Source organism: Mycetomoellerius zeteki, unplaced genomic scaffold (genome assembly GCF_001594055.1).
Source record: "Mycetomoellerius zeteki isolate Tzet28-1 unplaced genomic scaffold, Tzet1.0 scaffold119, whole genome shotgun sequence".
Taxonomy (NCBI): Eukaryota; Metazoa; Arthropoda; class Insecta; order Hymenoptera; family Formicidae; genus Mycetomoellerius; species Mycetomoellerius zeteki.
In genome coordinates, this window is record NW_017256116.1 from 126,404 (window position 1) to 138,663 (window position 12,260).

Genomic DNA, 12,260 nt, shown 5'->3' on the forward strand with positions numbered 1-12,260 from the left:
GCAAGAAGTTCAGGTAAAAAGAACAGGCCTATACAATCTGTGGTTCGATTTGCTTTAACAACGCTTAAGAATTCATTTCGTCCTTGTTGTTTATCAAATATTAAATAAGGATAAATAATGCTCACGAATGTGTGAGCGTGAATTGAACCGCGGTTATAAATATACACGTAAGTATATTCTCGTATGTGTGAATTTAAGTCTGGGGGATCGTATTACTCGTAAAGTGACGATTGCAACGGCAGGGGAATATCTCGTTATCTCAGCGTAATTTGAGCGTGCGAAACCTTCCCCGTCGAGCAGCCTGCATTCGAATTTCAAATATCGATTATCGAGCGATCGCTCGAACTACGCGTTGCCCCTCCATCTTGAAACTCTTGTTCTCTCGCAACTATAATTATACTCGTATGCTGATTATACATCTATTTTAATTCAAGAAATTATATTATATAAATAATACAGTTACACAACAAAAAAAAACATCAGAGTTCTATATATACATATATATATAATATACTGGCACGCCTTCCCTGTACTAATTACTATAGAAAACTTACGATCTGATGGGGAAAAGGAAGGCAAACGAATACTTGTTGTTCTGATTCTTTCCTGTTTATGGCTGCGTTCGGAAATGTCGCTCGGATGTCTCTAATGTCTCGAATTTATCATCTGTCCTCGTTCAACATTTAATGTTAAAGAAGGACAGATGACGAATCGGAGGCATCCGAGCGATGTTTCCGAACGCAGCCTATGTAGGAAAACAACATTAGCCAATCAGCGAATTCCTGACAAAGAAAACCGTACAATCTTTACAAATTTTTGCAACGGAATATCACTGTCTATTCTCTAAATTCTTTGGAATGAAATCTCATTTCTGTTTTCTATAGCTAAACCGAGAGCTAAATTATAATACATATTTATACTTTCGAAACTTAATTTGAAATAGATTTATGTTTAGTGAGAAAAAAAGTTGTAGAATGCAGTCTAAAAAAAACAAAATGCAGAATAAAAAAAACAGACCGGCTAAAAGAAAAAATTGAGCCAGTCTGGAAAAAGAGTGGCTCAGTTTTCGATCCTTAGAGTGAAATTTCACTCTTTAGAATGAGATTCACTTTAAAAGTTTGCTTTCCAGCAAAGACAGTCGGACACTGTGGCTGCGTTTCACTTAACGCTCGCATCGTTTGTCCTTGTTTAACATTTGATGAACGACAAGAATGAAATAATTCCACGAGCGTTAAGTGGAACACAGTTTGTGTAACATAGTGAATTGTTTCACCCTTGTTTAGGCAAACAATAAGGATGATTCACTGTGTATGCCTTCCAAGCGACACAAATGACACAAATAACACGGCGTGACACAATAGGCATATTCTTTTTGCCTGAACTTTTGCACCAGCTCATCTTTCTTCCTCTTCTTTCCTCCTGGAGAGAAAAGGCAAAAGTTCAGCCAAAAAGAACAGGTCTATTGGATCATTATATCCTTGTTTGCCAATGTTGAACAAAGATGACATGATCGCTTGTTGGAAGGCACCTTTTGAAAGTAGGAATTTGGACACTTTCACACCTCGATGGCTCGATTCAGTATATTATAGTTTCACTGAATTTGATCAAATTGATTTTCATCTCCACTTCATTGTGACTTGAAATTAGAGAAAGAGACAGAGTTCTTAATGTCTTCTGTCTCTTTCTAAAGCGAGATGCAATGAGAACGCGCAGTTTATACTCACCGCGTCTCGGCGTCTGTGGTTGCTACGATACGAGATTTACCCTGCGACTTGCGACGCGAATCTTTTTTCAACGTGCCGCAACTGGCGACGCGCCGTGACGTTAACCTTTATCTAGTTGCAGCAGGCCATTGTTGCGTGACGCTGGAACGTACTTGACATAGAAATGTGAAGTTTTATACAACTTGTGCGCGAGAGATTGTACTTCGTTATAGCTCTTCGTTAGGATCGATCGTTAGGTGAGATGATTTCTTTGGTTTGATTCTTCGAAAGGTTCCACGATTCAACACTCAACTTGACAAGACTCGCATATGACGCTTTCGACTTTCGAGATTACTTGAAGTACGTCGAATCACGCTGATGTGACGTGACTGCAGCGTTAATATTAGGCGGGAATTTTTAATTGGTATTCTCCCAACACACGTCTTGTATATTGGATATAATAAAAATGTTTTATATATATAATTATACAAAACATAGATGTTATGTACATAATGTAAATTATGTATGTTATGTAAATAAACTGTATAATTATTATAATATAATATAACATTTTATGTATTATTATTAATTATTATGTATATATATATATATAATATACACATAGATCATTTACTTCCAACAAAAAATAAAATCCAACAAAGATATTACAAAGGCTGTGAACTAAAGTTAATTATTTTACACTAGAATTAATATATAATACTCTTTAATAATGGACAACAAACATATCTTCATTGTCATTTTCAATATTATACTTATATACTATATAAAATTCAATAACGGTGAAAAGCAACCTTTGTTAACAGGATTAATCAGGCTGTATTATTTTAAACTGTTCCCGCAAATTAACGAACAATTATAAAAATAATCAACATATTTTTTTCAGGTATACAATGAAGTCCAACAAAAATATAAGTAATAGCGGACTGTGGGGCGAGTTGCCAGCACGGGAGATGATTAAGCAAGAAGTGATAACGCCAGATTTAATAGAAAACGTTTGGCGACAAGTCATGGAAGATTCAAACAGCACCGACTGTGATTACCGGATTGATCGGCAACCTGAATATTTACAGTAAGTATAATTTACTACGTTGATGTCTGGAATGATGAGTTAATCCATTATCAAATATTCAATAATATTCGTTACAGATTACCAATGGGAAATTTACAAGTATTAAACACTATAAATCTTCATCAACAATTACGTACGATGGTAAGATTTAAACAGATCTCTCAATACAAAGCTTTTGCTAATAATATACTATTAGTAAATATACTGATACATTAATCTCTTTTTTTAAGGAAGAGGGAACTGTACTTGGAAATATGACTGTTGTAGAATCATCAGATACAACGTGTTCAAAAGATACAACGTGTTCTAGAAATCTATTTCATTTTCTGCCTTATCAATCAAAAAGGTATTTCTTGCATTAGCTTAAATTATTGTGCAACAACGCAGGTTATCGCATTAATTATTGTAATCGTATCGTTTCAGGAATACGTTTAAAGATAGTTCTACTATAAATTACTTAACGCCAAAAACTGCACGAAATTTGTTAAGGCACACTGTAACCACTTTGTTAGCGCACATAGGATTTGAAAACTCGTCAGATGTAGCCATAGAAACGCTCACCGACGTCGCGGATCACTTTCTGAGGCGGATGACTCTTCTGTTGAAAACAGCGACCGAACAGAAGGATCATGGATTTCCTGTAAGAAGAGAGAAAGCTACGCGATTATCGTTACAATTAAAGATTCTATAACAGTCTGTCCATGAATAATTTTGTGAAAACAGAGAAACCTGTGTAAAAAATATGTTATTACTATTTCAGTTTAAATTTTACTGTTGTAAAACTTTAATTAAGATTGTAGATTGAGACAGTATAAGTTAAAATGAGATAGTGTGTATACAGAGAGAAATATACCTTTTTCTCTCATAGGATTTTGACAAAATTATTCTTGACTAGAACTTTGTTACACAATCTTTAGTTACAATGACTGTGTTCAGTAGAAAAAGTAGCTTTGCAATTGTAAAATTCTTTAATATATTAATATAATTGGCTATAGATCTAGCAAGGAAATAAATGCAAGAACCAATTATATAAAAAAACCTTAATTAAAGATACCTTAAGGGTATAATAATAAATATCTAATGTAATAAAATCTTTATTTATTTTACTCGTTTATTGACCCAATATATTTACACTTAATTACTTTATCTATTAATTTTATATTAAAGAATCTGACAACAGTTGCAAAGCTACTTTTTCTGCTGAACGCAGCTAACATATAGTTATCCAAATATCAGATTTTTTTATTTATCAGGATGCCGTGGAGAGAGTAATGCTAGAGACAGGCGTGGGAGATGTATCGGCGTTGCATGACTACTACCAGGAATATGTCTTGAAGTTTGAGGGGAACGCGAAGAGGAAAGTCGAGGAAATGATGGAGAGACAGAGGCAACTTGAACTTAATGCTTGTAGTACCAAGTATTGGACTGCATTGAGCCACTGACATAATTTTCTCAGGACGTATGTTGCGTTTTGTGTAAACGATATTCGTCGATTTTTTTCAGACTGGATGAGGCGGCCAACAAGCTGCAATTCGAAGAGCTCGACGAGTTTGGCAACGTGTATCGTGAAGTCCCGACGTTGCAACTGCTCGATCCCGACATGGGATTTCCACCCAGTCTGGACGCTGGCTTTCAAATGCTCTATAGTCTCGAACAGGACGAGTAGGCTTTCCTTCGCGAGTCAAAATAATAATTTTGCTGCTTCGGGCTTCCAGATTGAATAGCATAGAAGAGGAGGAAATAAACGTGAACGATTCCCCGATCGCGGAGCAACGATTAGACGATATTTGCGGATAAAACGAGATGTTAATTTGTATAAGATTTATGATTTTCATTCGTCGTCTCGCAACACGTATTTGTCGAGGCTTAAATAAAGAATTTTTTCCAGACTTTACATTGGGATTTTTTTATAATTACCATGTAATTAACGAAAATATGAACCAGAGTGGGTCGATGAAGCAGGTCGCTTATAATATACAGTGAGAGTAAAAAAAGTTTCGTACAAAAAAATTTGTTATAAATAAAGTTTTATTTGTAGAAAATAAACATTAATTTGCAATTTTATACAATGAATATATTCTATTCTAACCACGGCTGGGCATGTATTTGAAATACTTTTATTTAAAACACACTATTTACAATACAAGCGTACTTTGTATTTTTTATTTCAGCGGATCACATAAAAGTATCACATATTTTTGTATTTAAAATCGAAAGGTTGAAAGATGTTTGTACTTTGTAATTGAAATAATAAAGTTTATTGTCAATGTTAGTATTTGAAATACAAAATACAAAATACTTTCGATCTTTTGTTATTAATATCGAAATACAAAATACAAAACACTTTTATATGCTTCCATGAAATACAAAACACAAAATATTTTCATGTACTCTGAATAAACACAAAATATAAAATATATTTGTCTTACCAATACTATTTTTCAAATAAAAGTATTTCAAAATTTTTTTAAATACACCCAGCCCTGTAGAGCTATTCTGTAACTTTTAATTATACGTTCGGTATCGTTACATTATCGTTGCGCAGCTTTTTCATCGTGTAAAATACCTGCGCAACAACATTCCTAGCTAGTAAAATTGTTGTTAAAAAGTTACAGAATAGGCCTACTGGTTCTAACATAAACAAACGAACTTCGCGTGTATTCTTGATTTTAGAAGCTAAATTTCTCGACTGTACGAATACTTTTTGAGCCTCCAAATACAATTTTTAATTTTCGCTTATTTTTCAGATGATATATTTTCTATAATTAATACACATCTTTTTGGTATATATAATTTGAAGAAACATACAGTCTATTTTATTTTTTATGAATAAATTGTTAATTACCCAACAAGGAACGATCATAAATTAAACGTCGAATCGACGTCAAATTGGTGTTGAAATCATCGTATCGATATCGATTCGACATCAATTCGATGTCTCATTTCTCGCTGGATAATATTTACTTTTTAAAAATAAAGTTTTTTTTTTAATATTTTCTCTGTACGAATACTTTTTTGCACTCACTGTAAGAGCTCGCAGTCGATAAGGTAGAACGCGCATTGTCCGGCGTGACGTCACAGATATCTCCACCAATCCCCGCGTCCTCGCGGATCGTAAAACGACCTGGTTCGCGTCTCCGTTATTCGCGATATAGCGCGTTTCCCTCGTACGTTTCTCGTTGCGCTCGTTACGTCTTCCCGAATGCATCGTCATTGAAGTGAACCCCTCATCGCCCGCGGCCTGGAGCGTAGCGTACCAACTTTCGCCACGCGTCCCAGAATTACGTCGTGACGCACGCTGACGACACGTCAAAAATGGCAGATTCTGCGCCCAGCAAGGCCGACATCGAGGAGATATTCAAGAGACTGCGGGCTATTCCGACCAACAAGGTTTGTTGAACGCGAGAACATCGAGATCTGCGGATCGATGGCGAATAAAGCGGGACGGGGTCCAAGTCCATCGAACTACGGGATCGCGGACGCCACGCTGTCAGGCTGCAGTTTCCCAGCGAAGTCTAGCTTTCACTTGTGTTGTTGTGTACCGCAACTTTTAAGATTTTACGATTTCTCATATTTTTTAAGCTTCCTCAACGGTTCATTTTCTCGGTTTTTCTAACCAACAATACCGAAATGAAACTTCTGCAAATGTTTATTTACTTATTTATTGATCCTGATAATCTTTTAGCCTACAACACCAAAAAAAAAGAATGTTTGAACCTTTCTTCGAAACACTTTCGACACTGCAGATAGATTAGCAAAAGGATATTTATATATCTATCTAAATATTTGTCTTATAAATTACATAATTATATTATATAAACTCTTTAAATTAAAATCTAAATGGATCTTTCATATACCGACTTGTTTTTACCTTTTCTAACAATTCCAGATCTCTTTGTAACAAGGATCATTATTTATTCAATTAATATTAAGATATGCTGCAATATTGCTTCAATCTTTATTCTTCACAACAAGGAAAGGTCTTTGAACTAGAATTTTTCAGTTCTTGTTTCATTTTTAATAAATGTGTTTTGATTCAACACACTATTTATCGAGTATATTATTGTCCAAATAACACTATTTCCTATTATTTCTGTCCTTTAAGATAATGTGTCACATTCTGTGTAATTTATCATAATTATAACAAATTACATTCACATCTTTTTTTCTTTCTCTTTCAGACGTGTTTTGATTGCAATGCAAAGAATCCAGCATGGGCCAGCGTAACATACGGCGTGTTCTTGTGCATCGACTGCTCGGCGGTGCACCGTGGTCTGGGAGTTCATCTCACCTTTGTCAGATCTACCCAACTTGACACAAATTGGACATGGCTGCAGCTGAGGAATATGCAGCTGGGTGGTAATGCTAATGCTGTTAGTTTCAATGTCTTGTAACATTTAATAATTCCACTTTTATTGAAAAAAATGATTGATAATCAAATCGAATACGAGTTCACATCTTGTGTTATTGTTACCTCAGAGAAAATTTTTTGCGCAACAAAACTGCACCTCAAACGATGCCCAGCAGAAGTATAAATCGCGTGCGGCCATGTTGTATAGGGAGAAATTGGGCCAGGCATCTGCCCAAGCGATGCGTCGTTATAACACAAAGGTATTTATGTTAAAGAATTATTGAATGAATATTTGTGATATTTGATAGGCATTATTAGATCCGTCCTAACTATGAATTATATAATAATTATAGGTCTCTCTTTCTACATCAAAAAATAAAACAATGGTGAGCTGAGTAAATGTTTTGAGAAATCAGTTCCTTTTTTTTCGCAATTCTACTAACATCCACTTATGACATCTTGACAGCTTTTTACTTCTAAATTTAAATATATCCTTATCATTGCGATATCGATGCATAGTCCTCCATGTGTGATGATCTACAATTGTACAAATATGTATGTTTGATTGCTTATAAAAATGCTATTCATCATTTATGTTCACAATATAAAATTCGCTATCAAGACTGTCGTACATATATATATTTTCAAGATACATGTTTTAATACGATGTATTTTAATATATACGATAATATTTATTTGTTCTTTTTGGCTGTTGTATGTAATAATCTATACAGAGTGTTTGCAAAATATCTGGACAAACTTTACTAGTGTATGTTTTATTAATTATCGAAAAAAATATTAAACATAAGTTCGCAAATGTATTCTTTCTCCAATTATCAATTATCAATTGAAAATCATAAATTAGCAGAAAGAGTTTATCATAAATTATTAAATGTTAATGTTGGGTACTGTGACCACAATACAATACAACAACAAGCATGTGGTAGTGTTATGCAAATATGTATTAATAAAGGTAAAGTTTGGCCAAACATTTTAAGAACTTCCATTTAAATCTAATTGTTCTTTTTGCAGTTGCATTTAGAGGAAGGCACAGAAATTGTGTCAGAAGAAACAAACGAGCCAGATTTTTTCAAACAACACGAGAATTTAGATTTGCTCCAGAACGAAATGATAATTCCGATAGAAGAAAAGGCATTCCTCACATCTAATACAGTGCCAAGCAATGACAGTACAGAAAAAAGTGTACCGGAAGTTGCCTCTAATTCCCTCGGACCTTCTGTAAAACTTTTTGATTCTACCTCAAACAATCTACAGTCTGAAAGAAAACCTACTATAGGCGGCAGAACAGCTCAATCCAAACGTCCTGGTGGAGTAAGTTCGTTTCGTGATTAATGTAACAGTTGCAACACAAAATTGTATTACAATTATTGTGTCTTTAATTACAGCTAGGGAAGAAAACTGGGAGTTTAGGTGCACAGAGAGTTAAAACTAATTTTGATGAACTGGAGAAAAGCGTTGCAGAAGCACATAAACTGGCACAAGAAAAGAATAAAGAAGTGACAAAGGAAGAACAAGAGGAACTCGCTACTCGTCTAGTTCAGCGATACGAACACAATTTGAGTCAGCAGGCCAAGAAAGTGGAAGAAAGAGTGAAGCATCTGGATCCATCAAAAGCCTCACAGGCGGAACGTCTTGGAATGGGATTTAATGCACGAAGGTAATAAAAATACGCGCTCTATCTCACTCTCACATTTCAAGAGACACCTGTAAGATTTGTTTGAAGAGTTCATGTATTAAGTTATCTTCTATTTTCCTTTTTTTTTTAGTGGTGCGACTCACTCTGCCCTTGGAGACATGAAGACAATAACGCAGGAGTCGAAAGGAGTCGTGACATCAATGGAGGTGCTCTCTGGAGAAACAGAATCTTTCTTTACTTTAGATGAATTTTATTCGGTTTACGCTAACAGCAAGCCGTCTTCGCGCAGCGACGAAATTGTGGTCGTGGCAGAACCGGAACCGCCTAAACGATTAGGTCCCTCTACTCGCAGCACAATTACCAAGAGCGATATGAAAACTTCGTCTGTTATTGAAGGCGAAGCTCAGAAGAAGTTCGGTAGCGCTAAGGCTATCAGTTCGGAGCAATATTTTCAAGATAGTACTTCCGACAATGCGGTAAGAACAAATTATAAATGTAACTTTCCTAAAAAAATATCTCGGATTAAGATTACGTTTTTTATTAGCATGTAAAAGACTTCTTTTCTTATAATTATTCTTCGATATCTGAATTTGCAGTGGGAACGTAAGAATAATTTACGCCGATTCGAGGGCTCATCCAGCATCTCATCGGCCGATTACTTTGGCATCGAAAACTCTCCAACCTCGCCCACATCCTCATTATCTATGCGTCTGACTGCGGGAAGAGCCGGAGTCGTAGATCTCGATGATGTCCGAGAGAGCGTGCGTCAAGGTGTAAACAAGGTTGCTGGAAGACTCAGTTCGCTCGCAAACGCGGCGGTTTCTTCTATACAAGATCGTTATGGACTCTAAATGGAATCTATCGCATTTTATGAGAACTGTTACACTACTTATTCGGACCCAGTTTTGTCCATTGTTCAGAGTTGTAAATAAAAGCTTCTAATTGAGCTTCCGCGTAACTTATTCTTCGGATGTGTTGCGCGCGAATATATATACATATATATATTCGCACTTTTTATGAACGATGAATCGATGAACGAGTACAATGTAAAAGTAACACAGATTCGAGAATGAAAATATAAATATAATGTATTTTATAAACACGTCTGCTCCATCTCTTTATAACAGAGCCAGTATATTGCATAGTATATTGTACAACAAATATCTCTATATCAAAAATTGTATCAATACGAAATTGAAAGTAAAATGTCCGTAATAATTTAGATAAAACATACAATGTCGCTATACAATTTAAAACAATTATAGCTCTATACCCGCCGGTGGATTTTGGCAATGCAAAATTAATCGCGAACACGGCTTGCCGTGGAGAAAGCACACGAGTATCACTGTCATATTGTCGCAGCCGGTGCCCATAAGAGCGTCCGGCGCCAGGCAACAGTTTAAAAGTTCCTCGCAGATCTCCTCGGGATGTATCGTACAGTTCGACGCTTCTCCATTGCCAAGTTTTGAATGCGCTAAACGCATTCTTATGAATTGAACTACCTCTTCGCTGGTCATCACGTCCCAAATACCATCGCACGCCAAAACGACAAATTCCCAGTCCTCGTCAATGGTAAGCTGTTGTACCTCGGGAAACGCTACGAATTTATAATCCTTTTTGATGCAAAAGTTTAATTGAAAGGCATTACATTTGGTATTTCATTATTACCGGTTACGATCTGTTCCTGCGGCGATTTACGGTCATTCCGCTTAAATATGAAATCCCCGAGGGCACGAGACAGCGCCAGATTGCCGTTCACCCTTTTGTATTCAACGAAACCACCCGCTGCTTCGATACGTTTGCGCTCGTCCTTTAACGTGGGTTTATGGTCTCGACTGAGAGCAACTGCCCTGCCATTGATACAAGCCACCGCTCTGCTGTCACCTGCATTAGCCTACAAAAGCTTTTCTAGTGGTCGGATTCAAACGTCAAGATGCATTATTGTACAGCCGAAATGAGATAAACGACTTACACTGTATAAAATATTATCTTTGATGAGAAGCGCAATAACAGTTGTTCCGGCATGTTCATCCCTAAGCGCAGCATTATTCTGCATTGCTTTGTCCAATTCTAAGAAGCCTTGTTGTATCGCACCTACGATATCGCCTTCCTTATATTCACTCCTTTTAATTATATATTCGTGAAGATGCTTTCCAGCGTGTTGCGCCATAGCTGCACCTATAAATATATAGTAAGTATTATATATCATATATATGTATTACTATATTGTTATCTATGTATTGTCTATCAAATATTTCTAATATCCATTTGATTATCCTGCGTGAATACAAAAATGTATACTAGATATATACAGTTACTTGAAAATTTACTTATGCTATTGTTTAATAAATCTATTCCACGTTCAGTATCTACCTCCATGTCCATCATAGACAGCGAAGAATGCAGTGCCTGGGTCACTGGGTAAAGAAAGTATGTGCACATGTGAATCTTCCATCTTAATGCGCCATCCTTGCATGCAGGAACTTCCTACCCGATAGTTGCTATCCCGGCAACAAGCAGACTTCTTCTTCGTAATTGGTTCGCTAAGCGTTTGTCCCATCTTTCCTTCTCAATTAATATTAAGCCTATACATGAATAAAACGCGATTTAATATGATATTATTAATATTATGACAGCTAAATTAATCAAGATTAAACGAATCCAGGCGTGATACTTATAAATTATCAATTCGCAGAATTTTGCTCAAAATCACCTTAACGTCAACGTCGTTATTTTAGGACTTCTAATTTAAATGCGTTTCACTCCACTCCGGTTTCATAACAACTTCCCATTCAGAAACGCGCTGAAACGCGCGTAATATACAGTCAATTTGTCATCAGCTCCACCCCGTGTTGCTTTCCGTGTTTTCCATTCGGCCATAGGAAATATTGCGCGTAGACAGTCAAGCAGACATCGATCGCGAGACAAACAGCTGATCTGGATTGATGATGTCACGAGTCCGATAGCTTTTTTATAGAATGAGCCATGACGTCATTATGCAGGCAGATTTGTTCGGTGAGTTTGGTTAAGGCACTAGATATGTAGGGGATCGATTACTGTATCTTGGAGCTTATTACGGTTTTTGTGACGAAGTGAAAATTACAAAAATGATCAAATTCACTAGAAGTTAACCAATGAAGTTATAAATTATCAGTATTCTAGTAAATTCAATCACTTTTGTAATTTTCACTTCGTCACAAGGAACCGTAATAAGCCTCCTTGAAACGAGGTGAAAATTATAAAAGTGAGCGAATTTACTAGATACTGATAATTTCATCGGTCAACACCTAGTAAATTTGCTCACTTTTGTAATTTTCACCTTGTTTAAAGGCCACTGTCACCAAGCTCAATTGATCTAACTAGGTCAGTTAGTCCATCGGAATTGACCAATCGCATTTGTCATTTTATTTGAAGAATTGACAGATTGGTCAATTCCGATGGATTAATTGGCCCAGTTAA

At 36.0% G+C, this 12,260-nt stretch overlaps 4 protein-coding genes across 6 annotated transcripts in view; 2 read left to right on the forward strand and 2 right to left on the reverse strand.

The window, feature by feature from the left end:
• LOC108730315 (MIT domain-containing protein 1) overlaps window positions 1–1,803 on the reverse strand; it is a 3,853-nt gene extending 2,050 nt beyond the window's left edge. The window contains exon 1 of the mRNA XM_018459923.1: window positions 1,725–1,803. The gene's annotated coding sequence lies outside the window, so the exon portion shown is untranslated. The remainder of the gene's footprint in view (window positions 1–1,724) is intronic.
• An 87-nt stretch (window positions 1,804–1,890) lies between these two features.
• On the forward strand, window positions 1,891–4,672 carry LOC108730299 (uncharacterized). 2 transcript variants are annotated; one of them, XM_018459902.1, is made up of 7 exons: window positions 1,891–1,960; window positions 2,608–2,793; window positions 2,871–2,934; window positions 3,024–3,139; window positions 3,217–3,433; window positions 4,047–4,210; window positions 4,297–4,672. In XM_018459902.1, the coding sequence occupies exons 2-7, from the start codon at window positions 2,615–2,617 to the stop codon at window positions 4,457–4,459; spliced, it is 903 nt and encodes a 300-aa protein (XP_018315404.1). In that variant the 5' UTR covers window positions 1,891–1,960; window positions 2,608–2,614; the 3' UTR covers window positions 4,460–4,672. The 2 variants fall into 2 exon arrangements, with proteins under 2 accessions (XP_018315404.1, XP_018315412.1); XM_018459910.1 differs by having other exon boundaries at window positions 4,047–4,180; window positions 4,297–4,671.
• A 1,208-nt stretch (window positions 4,673–5,880) lies between these two features.
• ArfGAP3 (ADP-ribosylation factor GTPase activating protein 3) lies at window positions 5,881–9,748 on the forward strand. The gene is made up of 7 exons (XM_018459871.1): window positions 5,881–6,183; window positions 6,975–7,166; window positions 7,273–7,404; window positions 8,177–8,476; window positions 8,551–8,822; window positions 8,932–9,277; window positions 9,398–9,748. Exons 1-7 carry the CDS (start codon window positions 6,109–6,111, stop codon window positions 9,650–9,652), a joined length of 1,572 nt encoding a protein of 523 aa, XP_018315373.1. The 5' UTR covers window positions 5,881–6,108; the 3' UTR covers window positions 9,653–9,748.
• A 92-nt stretch (window positions 9,749–9,840) lies between these two features.
• LOC108730289 (probable protein phosphatase 2C T23F11.1) lies at window positions 9,841–12,124 on the reverse strand. Of its 2 annotated transcripts, none has more exons than XM_018459879.1 (5): window positions 11,515–12,124; window positions 11,175–11,386; window positions 10,774–10,979; window positions 10,470–10,695; window positions 9,841–10,398 (listed from the first exon to the last, which is right to left on the reverse strand). In XM_018459879.1, exons 2-5 carry the CDS (start codon window positions 11,359–11,361, stop codon window positions 10,061–10,063), a joined length of 957 nt encoding a protein of 318 aa, XP_018315381.1. In that variant the 5' UTR covers window positions 11,362–11,386; window positions 11,515–12,124; the 3' UTR covers window positions 9,841–10,060. The 2 variants fall into 2 exon arrangements, with proteins under 2 accessions (XP_018315381.1, XP_018315390.1); XM_018459888.1 differs by having other exon boundaries at window positions 11,476–12,124.
• Between the last annotated feature and the right edge of the window lie 136 nt (window positions 12,125–12,260).